This window comes from Epinephelus moara, chromosome 21 (assembly GCF_006386435.1).
Source record: "Epinephelus moara isolate mb chromosome 21, YSFRI_EMoa_1.0, whole genome shotgun sequence".
Classification (NCBI taxonomy): domain Eukaryota; kingdom Metazoa; phylum Chordata; class Actinopteri; order Perciformes; family Serranidae; genus Epinephelus; species Epinephelus moara.
The window spans coordinates 4,781,903-4,805,562 of record NC_065526.1 but is presented as its reverse complement, the minus strand read 5'-3'; the positions used below and the strand labels follow the sequence as shown (position 1 = coordinate 4,805,562).

General features: G+C 41.7%; 3 protein-coding genes and 1 long non-coding RNA gene across 7 annotated transcripts in view; 1 reads left to right on the top strand and 3 right to left on the bottom strand.

The window, feature by feature from the left end:
* Positions 1 to 67: 67 nt before the first annotated feature.
* Positions 68 to 6,744, bottom strand: ssx2ipa (synovial sarcoma, X breakpoint 2 interacting protein a). Of its 2 annotated transcripts, none has more exons than XM_050074493.1 (14): positions 6,608 to 6,744; positions 5,335 to 5,485; positions 4,956 to 5,122; positions 4,646 to 4,855; positions 3,383 to 3,493; positions 3,135 to 3,270; positions 2,971 to 3,046; positions 2,697 to 2,877; positions 2,417 to 2,564; positions 2,073 to 2,209; positions 1,683 to 1,856; positions 1,466 to 1,583; positions 762 to 915; positions 68 to 623 (listed from the first exon to the last, which is right to left on the bottom strand). In XM_050074493.1, the coding sequence occupies exons 2-14, from the start codon at positions 5,375 to 5,377 to the stop codon at positions 479 to 481; spliced, it is 1,800 nt and encodes a 599-aa protein (XP_049930450.1). In that variant the 5' UTR covers positions 5,378 to 5,485; positions 6,608 to 6,744; the 3' UTR covers positions 68 to 478. The 2 variants fall into 2 exon arrangements, with proteins under 2 accessions (XP_049930450.1, XP_049930451.1); XM_050074494.1 differs by lacking the exon at positions 6,608 to 6,744 and adding an exon at positions 6,453 to 6,585.
* Positions 6,732 to 23,660, top strand: part of LOC126408814 (uncharacterized) — an 18,682-nt gene continuing 1,753 nt past the window's right edge. Inside the window, exons 1-3 of one of the 2 annotated variants that reach the window (XR_007571963.1) lie at positions 6,732 to 6,872; positions 15,110 to 15,229; positions 21,760 to 21,933. This is a non-coding gene — a long non-coding RNA (uncharacterized LOC126408814). Of the gene's footprint in view, positions 6,873 to 15,109; positions 15,230 to 21,759; positions 22,702 to 23,660 lie in introns of those variants that run through there. The other variant, XR_007571962.1, reaches the window with a different exon arrangement.
* mcoln3a (mucolipin TRP cation channel 3a) lies at positions 9,812 to 16,115 on the bottom strand. Its single transcript, XM_050074495.1, has 13 exons — positions 15,839 to 16,115; positions 15,028 to 15,312; positions 14,775 to 14,942; positions 14,527 to 14,680; positions 14,164 to 14,245; positions 13,986 to 14,082; positions 13,799 to 13,898; positions 13,498 to 13,610; positions 12,059 to 12,208; positions 11,856 to 11,957; positions 11,655 to 11,777; positions 11,335 to 11,541; positions 9,812 to 11,198 (listed from the first exon to the last, which is right to left on the bottom strand). Exons 2-13 carry the CDS (start codon positions 15,253 to 15,255, stop codon positions 11,058 to 11,060), a joined length of 1,665 nt encoding a protein of 554 aa, XP_049930452.1. The 5' UTR covers positions 15,256 to 15,312; positions 15,839 to 16,115; the 3' UTR covers positions 9,812 to 11,057.
* On the bottom strand, positions 16,235 to 18,678 carry bcl10 (BCL10 immune signaling adaptor). Of its 2 annotated transcripts, none has more exons than XM_050074512.1 (3): positions 18,426 to 18,678; positions 17,618 to 17,906; positions 16,235 to 17,506 (listed from the first exon to the last, which is right to left on the bottom strand). In XM_050074512.1, exons 1-3 carry the CDS (start codon positions 18,474 to 18,476, stop codon positions 17,103 to 17,105), a joined length of 744 nt encoding a protein of 247 aa, XP_049930469.1. In that variant the 5' UTR covers positions 18,477 to 18,678; the 3' UTR covers positions 16,235 to 17,102. The 2 variants fall into 2 exon arrangements, with proteins under 2 accessions (XP_049930469.1, XP_049930468.1); XM_050074511.1 differs by having other exon boundaries at positions 16,238 to 17,509; positions 18,426 to 18,676.

Genomic DNA, 23,660 nt, shown 5'->3' with positions numbered 1-23,660 from the left:
AAACTTGTGACTGCAGCTCCCATTTGAATCCACTAGTGGGCGCCACGTTAAAGACAGAGAGAGAAGCTTTCATTAAAAATATCTTTATTGTGCCTTTACACCAACTGAGCAGATCAGTATCAATCTTATGTCAATATGTGCTCCCATTTAAATCATAATTTATACATCTAGAATATGTAAACATTAATGTCAAACTAAATCTTAACATTCAATATAAACCACATGTTAAAAAAAATGTGTTCAAATCACTACTTGGTAGATACCCTCCTTTAAATATAGCTTAAAATCTGAGTTGTCAGTGTTGATTTGTCTGAAAGGAAAGAAATGATCAATGGCAGAATCATTAAAGTGCTTTCTTGTTTGATCGGCTTTGGTGAATGATCCGTGTGTGTGTGTCCATAACAACAATAAGCGGTGATGCAATTCAGCCATGAATCGATGCTATAGTCCACTGTGAAATCACAAAAAGGGGAGTTCTTCAAGTGGGGCTGTTCTCATCTTCACCCAGAGAGAAGATACTCAAGTCTCCACATCGAAGTCTGCTTTTTGATTTGACACGAATTTCTCCGTCTTCAATGGAGCTGGACTCCTGCCAGCGTCCTCGATTTGAGTGTCTGGAGGAACTGAAATGAAAATACAGCATAAAATTAACAGGTGTAACATGACATCAGCAACACCAGCAGCTGGTCCAGATCGCAGCACTGCAAAACACACATTTAAATGTAGCTAAATACAGACAGTATTAAGTGACTGAGTAATACCTGCTGTCTGGTATCAGGCGGAGTGTCCGGTAAAGTTCGCTTGTGGATGGCACAGCAGCATTTTGTGTAGGTTTAGGAGTGGAGAACGTGGCGTAGGTTGATGACTTGGCCAGCTGAGCTTTCGTGGAAGACATTCTCATCTCTGGCTCACTTCCTGAAATGCAGTGGATGTTAAAATAAAAGTCAGTGACAGGTTTACATGCAGTGTTCTTTATTTATCAGCAACTAATGAAATATATCTCCTCTCTTGACGCACTGTTGCAGCTCATACTCCCTGTATGTATGAAAATAGATACATTAATTTCAAATGTTTTGACCGTGACTGCCCGCATACTTCCATGCGTCCTTTATTTTGGCGCAGATACACTGAAAAGATGGCACTAGAGGGCAGAGTCAAAGGTTTTGACAACAGCAAACATGGCAACACAATCCCAACAATCTCTGGTGGTACTGCTCTGCTCTGTCCGTATCCATAAGCTTTCAGAGAATGTGCACAAATGCGAACAAAATGAAAGCAGAGTACGGACAGAAGGCTCCATCAGTGTGTATATATCGAGCATAAACAAGCCATTAGTCACCAAAATTATTCAGACTGTACCATACTCTGTTACTTCTTATGTAGCCTCAAAATAATGATGTCATCATCTGCGTCACCATTTCCCCTCTCTTACGTGCAGGTTTTTGATAAAATTACACAGACTTACTGATTGATAAGGCACTTTGACCGTCAGACGAGGAACACCTCCTCCGGTCAGTAAAGGGAGTCATGTTCAAAAACTGATTCTTGAGCCAAGAGGCACGGTCCTCCTCAAAGGCCTTTTTCTATGGAGTACAAATGATTAAAAATGAATGCAGGGCCATTACAAAAGCCATGTTGTATGTTGAATAAAACTGTGGTGCAGCATCAGAGGACTTGGGTACCTCTCGCCCCAGGCGAATAGCAGCCTCTGTGAAGTTCTTTCTCTCCCTCTCGAAGTTTCTCTTCTGTTCCTCAAAGAGCTTCCATTCCTCTTTGAGCCGCTCCTTCTCCTCCAGTGTGTAGCAGTCATTAAGGAGAGCTGCCGTCTCGTCATCAAATGATGTGTTGAGCTGTTGCTGGATGGGCAGAAACAAGACGGATGCTTTAATCATTTTTGACCAATTTATTCTTGAAATTGTAATATACAACACACAAAGGCTCATTTATCTGCAATTTAACCCCACTTGTAGTGAGAAGCCTCTTATATTGGTATAAAACTCTGCTAAGCAAATGTTTAACCTGCACAGACCTACTGACCATCTCTGCTCTTATACAAACAAGCAGAAGCTGACCTGGAGGAGCTGTTGCTGTGCATGAATGAACTCCTTGCACTGCTGCACTTCACGCCTCATCCTCTCCATCTCATCCTCGTGGGTCTCCCTTGGTATCACCTCTTTATTGGCCTCCAGTTGATTCTGCACTTGTGAGGCTTGGAAAGAAATACACCAGCAGTTGATCTTAATTTCCTTCTAGGTGTACAGTACATCTGTAACAGCTACACATTTTTCCAGAATCCAGCTTTTTTTATAACCTCACATAACGATGTCTGACAAAAACATTATCTATACAACTAGCACCACAAGAACTTAAAGTTGTTTTTGCAGTATTTCAGGGTGTGTGATGGTGCTGCGTGTACCTTGGCTGTCTAACTTCTCCATATGGCTCCTCAGTTTCCTCCACTGCTGGCGGATGCTGTTGGTGAGCTGTTCCCGAGCATGCTCACAAGATTGATCCAGAGTTTCCCTGCTTGAGTCACCTGCCTTCTCCTCCCCATCTGAATCAGCCTGAGCGAAACAGAAGAAAAGAAAATTAACATGCAAGCATCTCAATTAATCTGACTCACATGCTCACAGGTGACAACCTCTCAGACCCGTTTACTGAGTTTATTTTGTTGCAAATTATGAGGAAAACAATACCTGCTCCTGGCTGTCATCAGTAGTGGCTCCTCTCGTGGATGGCGGTCGTGGACTCAGGATATGTATCATCTCCCTCTTCATCTGCTGGAGGACTTTCTTAAGCTCAGCGTTCTCCAGCATCAAGGCCCTCTGACTCGCCTCGTAGTCATTGAGCAAGGACTTGTACATCTCACCCTCGTGGCTGCAGAGAGCAATTTAGAGCTACAGTTATGTGATGGATGATTACACAGTCTACAAATATGATTAACAAGTGAGGAGATGGCTTTCATGATACCTGGCTGTCGATTTTGCGGTCCTCCAGTGGCTCCTTTTTCCATCTGCCCTTCCCAGGCAATTCAGTACATCAATAGCTAGTTGGGGGAAAACAGGAGGCTCAAATTTAATGACCTTGTTCTGAAATTCCCAGGTTACGTTTTTGCTGAAGACGTGCATATTTACCTAGTTTCTTATCCTTTCTGTCAACAAGCAGCTGGCTGAGGCGTTCCTTGAGCTTCGCAGCTTCTCTCTCTTTTCTCTTGGCATCATGACTGTACTGAGAGGCACGGCTGGCAATGATACTCTGGAGCTTCTGAACCTGTCCAGGATGACTGAATCATGAGTTTGGCAGGCTCACACATAATGTATGTACTTGGACGTTTTGTAAAACAGAAAACTTCACTGTTGGTCAATATAAGATAAAATTATACCTCGTCTTTTTCTGTTTTTAAGCAGCTCTGCAAAGTCTTAATTTTGAGTTGGAGCTGTCTCTCCGTCTCATGTAGACCCGATTTCTCCCGTATGGACAGCTCCAACTGATCCTGGAGGCAAATACACATAAATTATTAAGAGCATAAAGAGGTGGCAATGTTTTGCACAAGAAAGTAGTTCAGGGTTGAAGCTACAAAAGTGGATTCCTGAGCAACACCCCATCCTGAAATTGTCATGTGTTATTTGAGGATTTATTAAGACAGAGTGTGATGGTGCATTCCATTTGTACGAAAGTCAGAATTTCTAAGTCGCAAATGTCAACTGGAACGGATTTCCGACTTCAAAAGTTGGAGGAACCTCACGATCCCGCCTGCTCCATGCGTCGACAGTAGTGAAAGCTGTAGTAATATACTGTTTATTGGCACTTGTGTCTTATTTGCGTCTCATTAAAACAGTCGTTCACAGAGTACTGTCCAATATCTATCAGTGAACATGTTGCTACAGTGTTTTTATGCACAAAATACAGCATAATGCATTGTTATGACTGTTGAATACATCTTTGTTGATGCTACATACATCAGTCATGTCTGCATGACTGTCACTTTTGGCCAGGAGAAGATGTCTTCAGGTGGTGTCCAACTTTCACTGGGCGTTTTGACCCTAAACCACAACGCCCTCCAGCTGGCGGGTCCGGCAGTGATGGCCAGTCACTGCCCATCTTCTCCTGGCCCCCAGCTCAACTCCTCCCTCCTGTTCCAGAGCCAACAAGATGCTCTTTCCGCTGCCTCCCCCAACCTGCGGACAGCTGTCTTCCTCTCCCTTCCTGCTACTCCTAGAGCTGCGAGACACAGACTGTGCCGGGAAACCCCTGCACCCGACCTCAACTGGGAATAGCCAGGCCTGCCATCCCTTGTCCCTGCACTTCTCGACAAGGTCCTGGTACTTGGAAGCCTTCCTCTCGTAGGGGAATGGCCATCATTGTGCAATTCAAAATACAAGAAAGTAGTGAAGCTTCTGAGCACAGTACTTTGTAAGGTTTGTCCTTGTTTAGTTTCTCTATTATAGAAGTCATTTATTTCATTTTGGAAGAATGGGAAGGGAGGAAGTAAACTGTATACAGAATTATATGCTTCCTTTCTGCCCTCTAGTGGTCAACAATCTATCACTGCACCTTACACTCAGAGGAATAAAATAATACACTGTTCTATCTTTAAACTACACTGAGACATATGTGACCCTGAGAGGCCCCCCATCATACATGCCTTGAGTCTGGAATTGTTCATCTGCACGTGGTCCAAGGCGCTGGACTTCTTCAGCTGTTCTTTCTCCAGCTCCTCCAAAGTGCACATGTTGCGTCTGTGAAGCTGCATTAGCTCATACATGGCATTCAGGGCGGGCACTGGGCTCAGGCCGGGTGCCCCTGGTGAGCTGGCCTCAATGCATGTGGAAGAGAGGCCTAGTGTGTCGAGCTCCTGTGAAAGAAAGGAGTGAATGTTGTGAATGTTCTCCTCAGAAATTAAAAAACTCAACAACATATTGTAATAATGAGCATTTAGCAGGACATTTCTGTACCTGATTGATGTATGAAATGCACTGAGGGATATTATCCTCAGTGCAAAAGGCACTTATCACATTGTAGGAGCTTTTGGTCAGGGGCAAAGACGAGTACATCGACACAAGGTTGTTCTGTCTCGAGGGGGACATTGTCACATGCGATATGCTGGAGATCTCATAGTTTCCTATAAACAGAGAGCAGAGACAGGGCAATCATGGCAACTCACATTACATCCACTGTACAGTCGCAAACTGAGAGGCTTGAATTAGGTTGCTGCTCTGAAATGAGAACAAAAATATGGGTCACCTCTAGTAGAGCCTAAAAAAAGCTTACCCGATGAGCCTTTCTATTCTTGAAATATTCTACCGACTACACCCCATTAGCAGAGGAACTTACCCATAGATGTCCCTGCTGGCACAGTCATCCACCACTCTCCCATATCACCAACACCACATCAGGAAACAAGGATGCGAGGTCATGAGTTACCAACCGGGAGGTGGATTAAGCAGTCAGGCGGTGGATCAGAGGCTCCCACTGGAACTGAGCCCTGCAATGGAGCATCAAGCCATGAGATAGACCCGCAAAAGATAATCTGGGTTGCTGCTTCACCCACACAGGATTAACCATCCGATATGTGCCAGTGGGGCTTAGATTGGGGTTTAAAGAGCTCCCTCCCATTGGCCACTGGCAGCTGAATTGCAGAGTGGTAAAATGATCTCAGCCTAAAGCCAAAAGATTTAGAGAGATAAAAATGAGGGAGTCCATTTCAGACAGGCTGAATCTGAGTGTTTTGACTCTTGTGCCTTCATGACAATATTATGATCTTGAGTCTGCAGGAACAAGCTGAACCAGATAGCTACCACTCCCACAACTTCACAATGCACTGAAATGTTCCGACTTGTGTTCAGGGGCTGTCAGGCACATTGTGTTGGTGCACAAAAGGGAGTTCAGTAATGCAACAGTAAAAGCTTGAGAGCACCGTGCTGGTGAGGACACAACTACCAGTCAATACGAGTGTCTGCGTCTCTGTGTCAGCGTGCATCCCTGCTGGGTGGCGTGTAGTTATCTGACACACCAGAAAACCTGCACAACTCTTATCTAAAGTTACACAGACTGAGGCGGAGATAAAGCCAAGTGTGCTTCGGCTTCATTTAATTTGTTTTAATTGAATGCGCCTCGTATATTAACAGTTACGGTTAAGTTTGCTTCACGTTCGCTGACGTTAAACTACAAGGTAACGTTCGCAAGCTAACGTTAGCTAGTTTGCTAAGCGCTTGTTGGGGCAAAACCGTGTTTTCATGAACAAAATTAGAGTTAAATAACTTAAAGAAACAATTTGACATTAAACTAGTTCACTTCAGGTGAGTAACTTAGCCTTAAAGCCTAGTTTGACACATGTATTTGACGTCAGCTAACGCGTTAAACCGGTATTTACGTTACTAAGTTAAAAGCTAACGTTGCCGTTTGCTAACCTGGATGATATGTTAGCTTTATGCTAAGTTAAACATACTCACAGGAGCGGCGTGAAACGCGTCGACTCGAGTGGACAACTTCGGTGTTGTTGGCAAAATTAACTAAATGCTCCTTCATCGAAAACAACCAGCAACACAGCATTGAGCTGAGCTGTCCCCGTGTCCGCAGCAACACAAGCATAAGAAAAAAATCTCACCTATTATAATGTGAAGGCGTTGGAGCAGAGATGCCCCGACAGCAGGTAAACCAAACCAGCTCCTGCTGCAGCTGATGATGTTTTTATAAGTCTGTTCCTCCGCCGGCTTCACACCAAACGTCTTTGTTATTGGAGGCAGCGTTGTTAAGCGACCAGTATCTGAGCCGTGCATTGGATACAAGCATGTGCAGTGGACGATTATGCAAATGCTGTCAGGTGTCATGAAGCACAGAGCTCTGCAATAACAGCCCTGAGGCAGCAGCAGGTAAGTGCCACCTTTGCAAGATCTCAACCTGCCTCTGCACATGCAACAATAACACAGTCACCAGCATTATACACCACATGCTTTCACTGGTTATTCATGGAGCAGGCTGTGGTGGAATAAATGCACCACACATTTGATCCATGGTGGAACACATTTCAGTTATTTTTTTGTCATAGTTAAAAGTGAAAATATTATGTTCATGGGTAGAGATCCCAATATCTGAAAAACACAAATTGCCCCCCCAATTCTAAATAGCCTAAATGATTGAAATTGAACAAATGCATTTTCCAACTCCACATTCCCAATTCTAAAATAAATGAAAATAGTGAAAATTATGATTTTGTTGGGTTAACTTGTCTAGTTGTCCTACTCAATGAGACTTTCTTACATGTTGTGCAAAATGGCAGATGAAAACAAACAAGGCACCCAACTGTACATGGACATTATCAAAAATGTGATGTGATAAGTACAAAATAGGCACATTTTGTTATTGGGATATTTATTCCTATAAAGATGATTAATGAATGGATATGAATAGAGATGTACCGATACCACTTTTTCCTTCCCGATACCGATTCCGATCCCTGAATCTTAGGTATCTGCCGATACCAGCGCGTAAAATAAAAATGGATGGGATATGAATTGTTGTATGTCTCAACTCCTAAAACTCTATGTAAAATATTAAGAAATAAACACATAATAGTAGAATGAATGCCATGAAACTTTTTTTTTTATTATTATTATTGTCCAGTGTTGACACAGATCAAGACACAGGTTAAAGTGCAGCCACACAATTTGGTAAAAGACATTTTAAAGGCTACAGTAGAATGCTTTTTAAACTCCGCTCCGTTTCGTTTGCCTGTAGCGTGCGCATGCATAATGACGTGTTCTTGTTCTGCTCGACTTGACCGCTGCCTTGACCACAACATTTTGTTAAAACGTCTGCAGCAGCTAGTGGGCATTGGTGGTAGCGCCCTGGACTGGTTCAGGTCCTAGTTAGCCGACAGGACTATGTGTGTTGGTCTTGGTGCCTGTGAATCCTCCTCCACTCCGCTTTTATATGGGGTCCCACAGGGTTCAATTTTAGGACCCCTGCTTTTCTCCCTGTATATGCTTCCCCTAGGGTCTATCCTCAGAAAGCATGGTGACGCTTTTCATTGCTATGCTGATGACAGCCAGATATATGTCCCCCTGAGTAAAAGCGATGCCTTTTCCCTCAAACCCCTGCTGTCATGTCTTGAAGATATCAAAGCCTGGATGGCCCTAAACTTTTTAAATTTTAATGAAAAAAAACCCAGAGGTGATGGTGTTTGGCCCCAATGGCTCCTGTGTTTCCTCCCCTGTTGATCTGGGTCCTTTGGCAGTTTATGCAAAGTCTACTGTTACTAACTTGGGTTTTAAGATGGACAGTGATTTTAAATTGGACCGCCAAATTAGTGCAGTTGTAAAGTCGAGTTTCTTTCACCTCAGGCAGCTTGCGAAGGTGAAGCCTTTTCTTGCACATCAGCACTTTGAAGCAGTAATCCATGCCTTCATTACATCTCGGCTGGATTACTGCAATGCACTTTATTTTGGAGTTAGCCAGTCCTCCCTTGCACGTCTCCAGTTAGTCCAGAATGCTGCCGCTCGTCTGCTAACTGGAGTACGAATGAGAGAGCACATTACACCCATCCTGGCCTCCCTCCACTGGCTGCCTGTGCACTTTAGAGTTCATTTTAAGATCCTTTTATTTGTTTTTAAATCTTTAAATGGCCTCGCCCCGCCCTACCTCTCTGAGCTTCTTCACCCCTACGCCCCTGCCCGGTGCCTCAGGTCAGCTGATCAGCTGCTCCTTGAGGTACCGAGGTCCAAGCGAACGCTTAGAGGAGACCGTGCATTCTCCGTTGCTGCTCCAAAAATGTGAAACAATCTACCTCTGCACATCAGACAGGCCTCCTCACTGTCTGTTTTTAAAACCCACCTTAAAACCCACTTTTACTCACTGGCTTTTAACCCAGCATGAGACCTCGCTCTGTTTTTATTTGTTTGTTGCTGATTTTATTGTTTTTTTTTGGTTTTAACTGCTTTTTATTATCTTACTGTTTTGTTGTTTTATGAACTCCTATGTACAGCACTTTGTTTCAGCTGTGGTTGTTTTAAAGCGCTTTATAAATAAAGTTGAGTTGAGTTGAGTTGAGGCATTACGTGGTATCAGATTGATCATAGGCTGTACTCGCCGATACCCGATACCACATTTAAGGCAGTATTGGAGGCATTTCCGATACTGGTATCGGTATCGGTACAACTCTAGATATGAATTTATTTAAATAAATCTTATTTTGTTGGGTCAGCTTCTGTAACTTGTAAGTATTTATCGTGCTCTTAGAACTGTACTAATACTAGCATTTCTGGCTCTGTAAAAACATGTTCAGTTAGTTTAACCAAGCTCAGTTAGGGGCTCATATTCTGATAATCATCCATATCCACTGATGTATACAGTAGTCCCATATACTGGGAGAAAGGGAAAATGATGAGGAGAACTGGGAATCTGTGAGAGGTGAGAGATGAGTAGCCTGGCATTGCCAGACCCAATTTGCAAAACGCATGGAGCAAAATAGAATATGAGCTCGCAAGAACAGGATGGTTTCATCAGGCTAAGAGATGAGAACGTGAGTGGACATAACATGCCTGAGGCCCTGAAACTAGAAGTAGCATTAACTAACAGCGAAGCAGTGAAAAGGAGGGTGATGGCTGACTCCATCATGGGCCCAAAATGGGCATCTTATCTGGGGCCCCACTTGGGTAAACCCACACATGTGGGCAATAGGTAACCCATGAACGATCCTATATAGGGCCCATTTTTCAGCCCGTTTACTACCGACATCGGCCCCACATACAAATGTTGGCTGGGTAGTTACATACATGAAATATGCAGACAAAATATGAACAGTACAAGATACTACAAAGGATGAAAAGCAACCACTTACCATGAACTTTAATTGATTAGCTTTTTCGTATTACATATTGCACATTCAGTGCAAGTTATATTTTAAAATCAATAAATCTACTTTCACTTTTTAATTTCTAATGAAAGGTCTAGGGTGAAGGATTTGGTGGCATCTAGTGAGGTTGCAGTCCTGAAACTTCTCCCATGTGCCATGTAGGACAGGGGTCAGCAAGCTTAACTATCAATAGAGCCATTTTTGACCAAAAACAATTTTTAAAAAATCTGCTTGGGGCTGCAGAACATATTTGAGCCTTTTGGTAACACAGCCTGTTAAGTCTACATTAGCCTATCGACACTGAAAACAAGTCTAAATGAGCATTCAAAAATATGTTTTACTACAAGATGGCTCCTCTGCAGTGGACTATTTATGATTATTTGGTACTTTAACACTGTTTGAATAGAAATGTTTTTCTATTCAGTGTATAAGCTACATATTTTTACAATATATGAATTGATTTAGGCCCACAACAATGATAAATAAAAATGTAAATGCTAAAAAAAGTCATTATTTTTCATGTGGGGAGGGGTTTAAGAGCCACATGTGGCTCTGGAGCTGCAGGTTGCCTACCTCTGGTGTAGAAGAACTACTGTGGCCCATGTGAAAACGCCTGTGGTCCTTTCTAGAACCAGTGTTTGGGTTCTCCATCCTGGGCTACAACCTGCTATGTAGATATAAACAGCTCCTTCTTAGGTAACAAAAACACAGTGATTCTTAGTTTCATGTGATTATACATGGATGAAAACATAGTTAGGAATATTATGTACCAGCTCTGCCAAACGATGCCCCTAAATCCTTCACACTGGACCTTTAAGTATTCAAGTGCTTGTGAAAACCCTACAATTATGTTGTTACTGTGCAGTCAGGAGGAAATTCCTCTTCAGGTAATCACTGAAAAAAAGCGGAGTTGAAAACCACTCTTGAATGCATCACTGAACTAAGGAGGGTTTGGTTGTAAGTGCATATTCATATTGAATTTACAGCTCTCAGGTTATTAAACTGGTGACTATATAACTGACTGGTCCTCTGAGTCTAGTGTTCAGTGATTCACGTTAAAAAAGAAAAAGAAAAAACAAGATATTCTGGCATTCACATGCATCAGTATGATCAAATGCTCCACTCTTTACAGCCATATTCAGTCTCATGATACGCCAAGTCTTTGTCTGCACTCGACAAAGGTGAAAACCTCCATCTTCTCACTTCATCCAAAGCAGCAGCATGGAGAGAGGCAGCAGACAGTTGGGTCTTCATCAATCTGGTATCTTCCAGACTCAGGCTGGTCCCTGCACTCTGCTATGAAGGCCTGAAGCTGAGACACTGGCTCCTTGTCTTGCTGGTGATGCTGGAAAAGAATCATCGTGTTAGGTGTTAGGGCACCAAAATGCAAAGATAAAAAACCTATGACGTACTGTCTACAGCAAGGTCAGAGGATATTTCTCACTATGTGAATGCTGTGAACGCAGGTGACTCAGACTGACCTTAATGGTCTCATAGGTGTCAGTGATGAGTGCGATGAAGAGGCTGAGCACCATGTAGATGAAGAGGGAGATGAAGGAGTAGAGGTAAAGTCTGCTGAAAAGCCACACCATGTAGCCGCCGTGTCTCATCATCAGGAAGGTGGCGTACATGTCGTCCCCGTTGATGAGAGAGAAGAGGCACTCTGTCACCTTGGCGAGCGTTCGAAACTGGAAAAAAGTGTTTATAATATTTCAGTGTCACTGGAGTGGAGCTCCCTGATGTGTAGGGGGATTCATCAGGCCACTTGAAATAGATTGATTATGATAATTAATTGTCGTACTTTGTCATGGTAAGGCCCAAGGACGATCCAGCCACAGAAACAGTACCCGAGGTAGATCATGGCAGCACAGCAGCAGAATCGGATCACATTTGGGAATGCCGCCCTCAGGGTTAAGATCAATATCTAGAAAGAAATACAGGTTTTCAGTTTCTCTTCTTGGCTGATGCATTATGCAAAAACAAAAAACATGGAAGTTCGTACGTTGTATTTCTTGAAGAAACCAAGGTAACGAATCACGCCGACCCAGACGAGCATTGTGGCCGTACCCAGCAAGATACTGCAGACGTCGTAGTTTGTCAGGTACTGCAAGAGAAAAGAAAGTACAAATAGATAAACTAGCCATCAAATAAGTACAAGTTAAGGGCCTGTACTCTTTACCCGTTCCCTTTACCCTCAAAACAAACCTTTGTTTGTATTCCAATTTTGAGTGCTGACCCAGCGATGGTCAGTGTGTCGCTCACAATGATGAGGATATACCAGCCATTCACAAACTCCATGCGGTCTGACCAGGACACAATTTTATTGAAGTAGGCATGAAAGAATATGTTGAACTCCTGCGTGAGAGAAAATTCAGATGTCGTAAAACAAATACACAACAAACCAGGATTCACAGTTACACATGGTGGTTAGATTGCACAATTTCCACATGTTTATGAGAGGTTTTATAGTTTTTATTTGATGGAAAGGGGCTCTCATAATCCTATCAGAATAAAATACTGGTTACGGCCCTGAACCAATAATAGTCAGAAAAAAAAGAGGCTAAAATTGATTGAATATTTTTAAGTTATATTTTTTGTTCTCTCAACATAAATGTCTGAATACTTACAGGATTAAAAATTGAGGCAGGGAAAACTGAATCAGTTATTTATAATTCATTTATTTATTGTTGGTTTAAAGCGTTTCCAAGTGGTATTATTGTTGGCGCCACTTGGAGCTTAACATCTACCAACAGGGGCATCCAGTAGCTCACCAGGTAGAGCAGGTGCCCCGTGTACAAAGGCCATGTCTTTGCCACAGCAGCCATAGGCTCAATTCCAACCTTTGGCCCCCTGCTGCATGTCACCCCCCTCTCTTCCCTCTTCACACTCATCCTGTCCTATTTCATCGAATAACGGCAAAAAAGCCTTTAAAATAATCTTAAAATCTACCAACAACACCAGACACACTGTACTTTGGTTGTTCCACTGTCCAAAATTTCCACTACTGGTGATTGTACCCTCAAAGAATTTACACTGATTCTCTTGAGTAACTGGGGATAACTAAACACTACCCTCTTCCTACCCTAAAACCACTGGGATTTTTCTTTTTTATAAGTCCCACAAATTCCTAGAAAACTACAGAGGACATGACCTCAGAATCATATAGCGTCAGTCCTGTCATGAATGGATTACTGGATAGGCCTACTGGGCACAGGCTCAGGGGCCAAAGTGACAGGGCCCAAAATGTCACTCAAAATAACATAAATAACCAGGAAGAGACACAAATGGACAAAAAAGGACATCAAATTACCTCAAAGAGACTCAAACTTACCTCAGTAAAACACAAAATAATCTCAAAGAGATACAAAACCATCCCCCAAAAAAAGCCTGTGTGTTCTACTCCTATGTAGGGGAGGTGGTGGGGCCCTTGGCATACCTGTTCCCAGGGGCCCACTGTGTCATATGCTGCCCCTGGGTCCAACATCTGATGCTGGTTTGCATGTCATGTGTTGTGCTGATTAAATCAGTCATTTATTACTGACTGAATGGCCTCATGGTTTAACTGTGGTAAATAAATGTGCCTGATGTACACTCGTCGGCGGTGAATGACGGTAATGATTTACTCGTTCCTCCACGTAACTTACAAACTGGAGTTGGATGCCGTTGATGACAGATCGCGTGCAGAGGATGAGGGAGGTGAAGCAGGCGAGGATGACCACAGAGTCAAATGACAGGAGCAGGTAGTCGTTCTTACCAGCTAGAAACCAGAGCCACAGATTTCAAGTTAGTTGATGCATCAACAGATTTCGTTGCTGCTGCTTCTACATGCATGTCAGGGGTTGCAGAGTAGTGTCATTGTGCCCCCTGCTGGTTGTTGAAGCAATAACCAGTATGAGTATTTGGTTTTAACACATGAATGGCTGAGATGAAACTGGTAAAACTTACAAGTGCCTTCCACATTCCAGTCTCTGCATTCATAAATTCTTACATCATTCTTCACATCAACCTTTATCTTTCCGCTGTGTGCACGGTTGTCAAACATGATCTGTTTAAAAACAAAAAATGAATGAGTGGCAGGTTAAAGGAAAGCAATGAGCCATGTGTGTGGCATATTTGAGATAATGTCACCAACCATGATATGGAAGTCATAACAGTCTGGCAGCTCGTGGTGCCGCACAGTCTGCAGATTGATTGTTTTCAGAGTAAGGTAGATGTTCACTGATAGCAGCCTGGACACACAAACACATATTAGCAGGCAGCACTCTCATCATCGCCTGGCGTGATGCCAGCGTTCCCAGTGTAGCTATTACCTTTTGAAATCTAAAGAGAAGTTCACATGTGTGGCTGAGCCGCTGTGGTCAAACGACTGCACAGGATAAATGGAAATGCAATCTGTGAGGAGGAAACACAGGTAATACACTCAGACAGCAGTTCAGCAGAAGAATAACTCAGTGTTTATGATACACTACTTCCTCTTTTTATGTCACAAGAAAATCCACATTGTGATTATTTGTTCCATTCATGCTGTGACTCAGCTTCCATAAATACATCAAACACTATGGATACCACTCATGGTAGCTGTTAGACATAAACGCACATGTTCCACAGCTACTCCATCTGATGATTTAATGATTTTTAAAATGTATTTATAAAGCAGTTTGGTGCTTTTTTACCTTTATCAATATGTGGATCAATGTCAAAGGTCTCATTTCCAGGATCGATGCTGCTGTTTCTGTAAAACTCTTGGCAGACAGACAGAGGAGCGTACTTGCCATCAACACTCTCGTATGCAAGATTAGCCACTGTCAGGTTTTGGAGATTGATGTACTGTTAAAAAAATGCACAAAGAAGAGTGAAACTTGTTTTTCATACATTACGTGATATAACTGTCAACTTGTCTTGAATCTAAAAGTGTCAGTACCCTGTTGATAATGTAGTGGATGTGATCATACACATCAGCCTTTCTGTAGAGTGCGTAGCTTCCCATGTGGTGATCCTTGTATCCTTTTAGAAACAGATGTCTGAATGTCATCAGATTTTCATCTTTAAAGGTGACCATCATTTCGTTGCTCAGGCCGAAAGAGACTAACTGAACAGTAGAGGGGAAAAACATTTAAAGATATCTACGCTGTGCACATTCATGCCTGATGACAAAAACACGAAGAATTCTCTACCTGGACTGTGATGATTGCAATTTTTAATATCTGTAGCATCAGTTTCCATGGTTTACGCCCCCTGGCTCTATATTTCTCACAGGGGTTCATGAAGAAGTACTTGAGCCTCCGCCTGAAGTCCTCCACCATCTTCGAGTCCAGGGTCCGAGTGTGAGCGCTCCATCTGCAGTGGCCGTTCAGCCTCCTCTCCTCCGACCTCGAGGTACACAGCGGCTCAGAGTCCTCCATTATGCTCAAGTACAGAGCAGAATTCAACTAATGTATGAGAGTTCTGGCGATGTTTTCCTACGTATAGGTCATAAATGTGTTGATAAGGTAAGGGTTCAACCATTCCAGTCATTGTGATGTTTATCAAACTGGTTCTCCTGCATGGGCTCACTGCTGTCATTCTCTGAACTCTCTTTAAAAACACCGTCTTCAGCGCAAATATAAGCTTGAATGTTCTTACAAAGAGCGTTTTAACCAATATTTAGCTATTTTTTAGCTCAACTACAGCTTATTGTAGCCTATTGTAGCCTTAGCCTGCCTGCAACAGCAAACATGTAACAGACAGCAAATGCAGACTGCAACTACTTGTGACGTTACCTTATGTTATACTATCAGTACATTTAAAATCTTTAAAGTAAATCACTACAGTGAACAGAATTGAATGAAAGTTAAATGTGCTTACATTCTATCTATCATTGTAGTGTACTTATATAATACCTTCACAACCTCTTGCTGGAATATTTATTTAATACAGAGAGAAAAGGCAAAAAATTTGAGTAAAAACACGACATATATACAATACTACTAATAATAAATGAGTTACCTGCTGTGCAACAGCGAGCCACAGAGCGACTATCCTTACACTCCTGCTTCTCTGCTGTCTATGCACTTCAGACAGTGCAGTCACCACACCAGCCGTCACCACAATGACTGTCATTCCTCTGTGTCATGTTAAGCTTTTCCAGTTTTTCCAAAACAGTTACAGAATCTCTGCACACGCAGACACTGCTGCAGTGAATTGGTTTTGAGTTGCAGGAACAACCAAGAGTCTCAGACATAATAGGCCAAAGGTGGCAGGATTTACCTTAATGATACATCCTTGCTATCTCAGATTAAATCAGCAATAAACTCATAATCACTGTTTTTCTGAACCACCACACAATCACCAATAATGAGAGGAAACATGAGTTCATATAGAAAACCTTTAGTATGCAACAGATTATTGTACATGACCAGTGAAAAAGTAAAAGTGGGACATAGTTTGTTATTTCACAAAACGCTTTGCGATTCAAGACTTCTGTAGTGACGAAAATGTAAAGCAACTTGTTGTTAACTTAATGCTGAATCCAAACAGAATGAACTAGAAATCACCACCACCACTCTGGTCGAAGGCAGCGTCTCATGAGGTCAGACTGGCTCGTTACACACATAATGCTCAGGTAGTCATTCCAGTGTATTAAACCTTCTCACTGCACCTAAACTGTAGCTGCCGCGTTCTCACACTGAACACTTCAACAGGAAATCGCACCTTTGGTACTAGAGGAGGAGCAGAAAAGGTTACAAGTAGGTGAGTCAGATTTTCTGAGCTCAGTAGTTATTTGGGTGCGAATCAGGATGTGCGCCACTTATTTTTTGTGGGTAGTTTCAGATTTGAATCATAATTTTGCGAACAGTACTTTATTCAGGCAAACATGTTGTACAGCTGCTTTTAACATTTGAGCAATGGGGCTTATTTTGTTAAATAAAAAATGGGAATATTGTGGAAAAACATGGGTTTATTCTTAAAACTGTGGTATTATTTTGACCTCATATTCAAGCTAAGTTAAAAAATTGGCACCCGTATAAAACATGTTAAAACAATACTCCAGCCCAAGTGATAAACTGTCTCCATTTTCTTTCTTAAAAAGCTGATTGGTATAGCAGTAGTATATCCCACGTACAGCAGTTTCTGCCTAATCAAAGGCAGGTGCAACACCAAAGAGACTGTAAGACAACACTGAGAGTTTGTATATGAGTTGAGTGGCTGAGGATTCAGCTAGTTTGTCCCTTTAACTGCATGACAAGTGTCTTATTATTGAGATGTGTAACTAAAAGATGCTCCTGTGTGATGTTGGAGTGAGAGAGCGTGACCGCAAGGGCTGGAAGTTTGGGTCTCCTCCGCTGCTGGTGCACCCTGGCGCCGCAGCATCTATGTTGGAGGGGGATTCGACCATAACCTCCTCAGGCAGCGGAGGAGCTCCCGGGTCTCCGGGCCTCGGGAGGCTGGAGGTTGTGGAGGAAGCTACGCCGATGCTAGTGCCAGCCACAGACGCCAAGTCTCCGCCTTTCTGTAGCGATGGCAAATTGAGCGAGCCCATTACGTCTGAAGTGGAAGGGCTTCGCTCTCCGTCTGGGTGGAAGAGCAGGGTGGAGTTGTCTGAAAACGTTGAGGGGAAGTCGCAGGTTGTGGTCAGGGTGGAGAGGCTGGTGTCACAGGAGGAACTGGAAGCCCCTGCTGTGGAGCGACAGAAGAGGAGGGGAAAAGTGAGGTGAATTAAAGCATCAAGAACAAGTACTAGATTTGAAATACACAACAGATCTCAGTGTGACTTGGATTATTGACCTCTGAGAGCCTCGATCTTCTCGTTTTTGGCCTTTTGCACCTCATCTGTGATCTTGGTGATGATGAAGTTCTGTGAGCGCAACTCCCTTATGGACTCAATCAAGGAATCCAGGCCCCGGGGGTTCTCAGCCAGTATGTCCAACAACATGGCCGTCCTCTTGGTCTGTGTGGTCCTGCAGCTGATTTCCTCCGCGTCATCTCGTGTCAGGATCCTCCGAGAGCGCAGGAAGTCCAGGTGACGTTCGGCTCGGATCTTGTCGCAGAGGTAGTGCCGCAGTCTGGTCAGCACCTGGAAACCCAGAGCAGCCAGTTAGGAGAGGCAAAATGGGAACAAAGTGAGCTAAACAGGAGGGTAAGTCATTGCACAGGGTTATGGGAGGCCGAGAATCTGCTGGATTTGACTCAAACAAGAACTACTGTGGGGAACATCCACAAAAGTCTGTCGCAGGTGGTCTGAAATCACTTCTCTAACCTGGTCTGGTTCAGCTCTCAATGGTTTATAGCTGTCTATCCCTGTTTAAGCTTCTGGAAGTGCTTTTGATAAGTCACACTGAGCAAACTCTGTCTGTATTCACAGAATAAAGTGCATTCAACATTGTGTTGTCCAATCCCCTAGAGGACTGAGTGTTGATGTGGGCACAGAGAAGGTGTGGTGGGGTATTTCCTCCTTTAACAGGCCTTTAACGCCAAACAAGGTACAAATAAAGTGTCGGCAGAGCCATAAATCTGACTACAGTTCCTTCAAACCTCACCTTACCAGAGTTAGTATTCACTAGGAGACAAGATTTGCCTTAAATATCATACTCACGTCTTTTTTAATCTCTGCCATTTCATCTTCAGTGAGGTGAGGAACATCCATCCCTCCTACCCGCAAAGTGTAAATCCAGGTGTTCCGGGTAACGAATGACGACTAAAATAAGTTAACACGACAGTGATAATGAAACAAACTACAAGGATAAATAAACTGTAAGCGTTAACAAACGTGGCTCGTCATTATTTGTCGTTAAAGGTGGTACATCTACTGTCCATTCAACTTTTTTTATGATTCGAGAAATCCCCGGACTTCCTGATTCAGTCGGTTTACGTCGACACGAGAAGAAGAAGAGAAGTACACACAGCAGAAGCGTCGCTGTCAAACTAAGAGCTGATTCACGTGGTTATGTGTCTGATACAAAGGCCTAAACTAACGATAAAAACGTCTCTTACAATTTGTTGTTCAACTTTCCTCGTTTTGTTCCGTTTTAACCGTTTTCAAGTTTCATTTAAAGTTTCTAATACAGGTGAATTGCTGTTACGACTCCGTCCACTGGGTGTCGCTGCCGGCTCACAACACATTATCATGCTTAAAGAGAATAGTACTGTACTTTAGTATGATTTTAAGGTACTTATAAATTTGTGCTGCAATATTTCAGTTTCATACTATCATCTATTGGATAGCCACATGTAAAATATGGTGCAGTTTGAAGATTAAACTGTCCAGCAGTATACAAAATAGTTGCTTTATATATTATTTATTGAAGCCCTATTGCTGTTTTATTATTTATTTTACCAAATAATTTTACTTTAATTAAGTTTTGTTGTTCATATGTCAATCCACACAATTCTCAGGCACATTAGCAGTTGAAATGTACCTTCTGTATATGGGGCATTCTACCGAATGTGTGCAAAGTTGGGCTGGAAATATTTTTGAAATTTTGTATGTTTTATTTATTTAACATATGTAAAAGTCACATATCTAGTAAAATTACTGTAAATTTTTAGATTGTATTTTCAGACTGTTTTGGAATGTTTTTCCTCTCCCAAAATTTGTCACTACCGAAACATATAGTATTATATTATACAAAAAAATATATATCAACCTGTTATGCTTGTTCCTTCCCTTGTTTAAAGATTTAAATTTTTACAAATTTTTACTGAAGGTTTTCACAATTAAATCTATAAAAATTTATATTTTAACAAATTTCAAAGTTCAAATTATAGAATTCTTCAAAATCTAAATGCAATCTTTCTTTGTAAAATGCATAACGCTGATCAGATTGATTTCAGAGTTAATAATTGATGAAACAGAACATAAATGTAACCGATTAGCATCATAATACTTTAGTTGATAACTCAATATACTTTATTTTTTACAAAACACCCAGTGTTTCGGTAGTGACCATTATACTGTTTTGAAGGTTGCATCATATTTCCTCAAATGTATGCCTTATGGTGGGAATATTACAAAGACAAATGTTTTGTGGTCAATAAAACAATTTGATTTTTGAGAGAGGAGAGTAGAGTAGAGTAGAGTGGAGTGAAGAAGAGTATAGTGGAGCAGAGCAGAGCCTAATAGAGTAGAGTAGAGCATAATAGAGTAGGGCAGAGCATAATAGAGTAGGGCAGAGCATAGTAGAGGAGAGCAGAGCACAACAGAGCAGAGTAGATCTGTCTTTTTATACGTTTTTACACCACACACGTGCAATTAATGGGGGTTGCACAGGGTGGTCATAGTGCCGCACCCCTGTAGCACTTTAGAGGTTTAGTGCCCTGCTCAGGGGCACCTCTGCAGACCCAGTTCTGAAGCTAAGTCCCTACAGACCGAGCTACTGTCACCCTAATAGTGTCAGGTACAGGTACTGGGGTGGCAGTAGCTCAATCTATAGGGACCTGGATTGGGAACCAGAGGGTTACCGGTTCAAGTTAGTGTCCGGACCAAATATGGAGTGTGAACTGGTAGCTGGAGTTCGCCTTGAGCAAGGAACTGAACACCCAAGTGCTCAGGGTGCCTGTCCATGGGCAGCCCCCTCACTCCAACATCCTTCCATTTAATGCATCTGTAGGCCCTGTTTGTGCATGTGTGATGATAAACAAAGTTCATCTTGTTCTAGAACTAGATGGACTCACAAGACTGCATACACATAGGCAATACAGAGAGTGTACAAGGTGGCAAAATGCTCCAAATCCAGCTCTACATACAGTATGTGTCAGCATTCTGATTTAAGTGTTCCCTTAATTTTTTGAGCAGTGTATGTTATGGTTGAACAAAATACAGTTTACATGTTGTCCAAAGCACTGGGATCAGCTTTGACAATGTACACTGACTGATATAAATGGTGCAGCTCTTAGTAACAGCTCCGCCTGCAAAATGACTCTAAAGGTTAATCAACAGCCCTCCTAAACAGTTTGAATGCAGCCTAATAAACTGCCAGCTGAGTGCACTTTGTTAGTAGTGTTGGAGGGAGAAGCCTTCATTTAAAGGTATATAATGTTTATTGTTTTTATTGAATTATAATTACTGATACATCAGCAAACTTTGTATTAAAATCCCCTGCTTATATGAATAATAGTGTGATGGTATAAAACAATTAAATAACACCTTTTCGAACAAACAGATAACTGTGGACACAGGGACGAGCAGGTACAAGATCAGAGTCTGATAAATTATGGGATGGGCCTGTCATATGAAACACAGTAGGCAAATGCTGAGGTTAGCACAACAAAAGCAAACTGGCGTGCCAGTAAGTCACTATGACGAGCAAAAATGAATACACCAGAGCTGGTAGACCTACCTGCTGGTTTCCAATGTGCTGATCAGTTACACTGAACACTGAAATATAAGTAAACATTTTGAGGAATTATACTGTGGTGATGCTGCGTGCTTCATGTCAGGAGTGCTGCAGGATGAGGACCATTAATGTTACAGTTCAGGAGTGGCAATAACAATGATGCTACAGGTCCAGGGGTGCATTGTGGTGCAGGCGGACTCACAGCATGATGCACAAAGACGGTGGGAATTAAATCTGCCCTAAGTCTAGTCTTGCCGTTTTTGGTCTTGGCAAACTGGTCTGCACCAAAATGTGCCTGCAGTGAGTTTACTTCCCACACACAACAGCTCACTTTTGTCTACCCACAGACATATCCCATAGTGGTTGAATGCATACAGTATGAGGGAACACTTTATAAACAACTTAAAACAAATTCAACTCAAACTGATGCCGCTTGTTATACTTATATAAACTTTGTTGAACATTCACAGCTAATGAAGTTCCTTAAGTTGGGGAACAAAGACCACACCTTATCTCACAAGGCAATGTCAGACCCAGGCCTATAGGTGTGCCTAACCACTACTTCTCTTTCTTTTTTCTTTCTCTCTCTTTCAGCACAAGAACAACAGGGAGATGCAATGGAGCCTGAACTCACCCCGCAATGAAACAATCCTCTTACCCTGAGCCTCACCTCCCTGGGTTTTGCAAGCCTTTTCCAGTTGTTTCCAAATGTGCAAATGCAGTATTTGAGAATGATGACCTCACATATTTTTGTTGCTGTAGTCTGAAGTGAGTCTAAGGTTACACTTTTTCTCATCTCTGTGTCAGTGATGAAACTGTGTATGTGTACCTCTCTCTCTAAACGATTGGAACATCCCCACACAGCACCATGGTGGAAACCATGTGAGAGGACAACACGGAAGGAAGGGCACAGACAAACTGCTTGACATCCTTGTCACGTGTCTGAGTTTATTAGAAGTTAATTCATTGTAGTAAATAAGTACATAGTGCAAAGACAAAGATATATAAAATAAATATGTCTATAAACTGCTGCTGCTGCTGCTAGGCCAGTGATCCATTGTGCTGACACTTAACAGTCATTGGTTGTCACCTGTTGGTCTCCTTCTGTCCCACTGAAAGTAATTAAGATAACATTAGTTATTAAATCATTACAATCATTACATTATCAATACATATTAGGATGTGATTGCTCTTGACAACCACACAAGACTAAGGACAGAACTGAAAAGATAATTTAAACCAATAAAAGCAACATGCTGTTTCACCAAGGTAAAGACACACATACACATTACACATAATACTGTGTAATAATACATTTCTATCATATAATTATGCTGTCGTATACTTATATTGGCCTGTATACATATATAAATACATATCCATATCCACATCCCTTATATATACACTGTGTACATACTGTGTAATATTGCTGTGCAAATTCCAGTGTGCAATATTTTGCCACTTCCTGTGGAATAATATTTGAACATTTCTGTATTTTTACAGTAAAAATACTACACATCATGTGTATTACAATCATCCTGTGCAGCTATTAATCATGAACATACAATATCTGTTTCAGTGAAAGGTGAATATAGATTTATTTATTTATTTAGATATTATTTTCATTATATGTCATTTGTATTGAATTTTAATATATTTTATCCTTATTTAGCACTCAATTACTTTAATTCTTTTTTCTATTGCCTCTGCTCTGAGCTGCTGTAAGGTGTGAATTTCCGAGGTGTGGGATTAATGAAGTCTTATCTATTGTTAACACTAACACTCAAATATTAGCAAATTTTACTTTTAAAAAAACAACATAAAGAAGTAACTGCATATGGCGTGATACACATATATTGTAAATCAATGCAGTTCTTCACAGCTACTTGACAAAAATCGGAGTTCTGTCGCTCAGTATTATCAAAGAGCATGGATACCAAGAGGCGAAGCTCCGTTGAATTTTTGCCAACAGCCACTAGGGGCGCTGCCGCCATTTTGGACTGTTGCGCCCAGACAACATGCAAGATGTCAAGGAGAGAGGATGAAAAAAGTGAAAGAAAACAGTGTAGTGCAATTAATTGCAATAACTATCAGTGCCTTCCACCGTTTCCCGAAGGATCCCGACAGGTAAGAACTCCTGAGGTGTAAGTTTTAAAGTGTTTTAATATCAATTTAATATGCCAGTTTTGGAGGGAAGATAACACTTGCAAAACTGCACTTGTCAATGCACTGAAACGGGAGTTATAGTAATCACATTGTTATTCACATGGATGAGCTTTTATTTGTTATAATGCTTTTGTTTAATATAAAATGGTAGAAGAGAAAGCAACGGATGAAAAAGTTAAATCATTAAAATATATATATTATTATTTTATTATTACTGTCCCCTATGAAAGAACAATCAGCACTTTACATACTGTACATAGTACTGTATACATATATATATATATATACATATATATATATATATATATATATATATATATATATATATA

Bases quoted from the DNA above. Each gene is read 5' to 3' on its own strand.
- bcl10 (XM_050074511.1), bottom strand. From the start codon at position 18,476: ATGGATGTTCCTCACCTCACTGAAGATGAAATGGCAGAGATTAAAAAA. The intron at 17,907-18,425 runs GTGAGTATGATA...CTGGGTTTCCAG, and splicing joins TGGCAGAGATTAAAAAAGAC to GTGCTGACCAGACTGCGGCA. The intron at 17,510-17,617 runs GTCAATAATCCA...GTCGCTCCACAG, and splicing joins GAAGATCGAGGCTCTCAGAG to CAGGGGCTTCCAGTTCCTCC.
- mcoln3a (XM_050074495.1), bottom strand. From the start codon at position 15,255: ATGGAGGACTCTGAGCCGCTGTGTACCTCGAGGTCGGAGGAGAGGAGG. The intron at 14,246-14,526 runs GTAAAAAAGCAC...TCCTCCTCACAG, and splicing joins TGATCCACATATTGATAAAG to ATTGCATTTCCATTTATCCT. The intron at 14,083-14,163 runs GTAATAGCTACA...TTGTGTGTCCAG, and splicing joins TTCTCTTTAGATTTCAAAAG to GCTGCTATCAGTGAACATCT.
- ssx2ipa (XM_050074493.1), bottom strand. From the start codon at position 5,377: ATGGGAGAGTGGTGGATGACTGTGCCAGCAGGGACATCTATGG. The intron at 3,047-3,134 runs GTAAATATGCAC...TCCCCCAACTAG, and splicing joins CAGAAAGGATAAGAAACTAG to CTATTGATGTACTGAATTGC. The intron at 2,878-2,970 runs GTATCATGAAAG...TGCTCTCTGCAG, and splicing joins ACCGCAAAATCGACAGCCAG to CCACGAGGGTGAGATGTACA.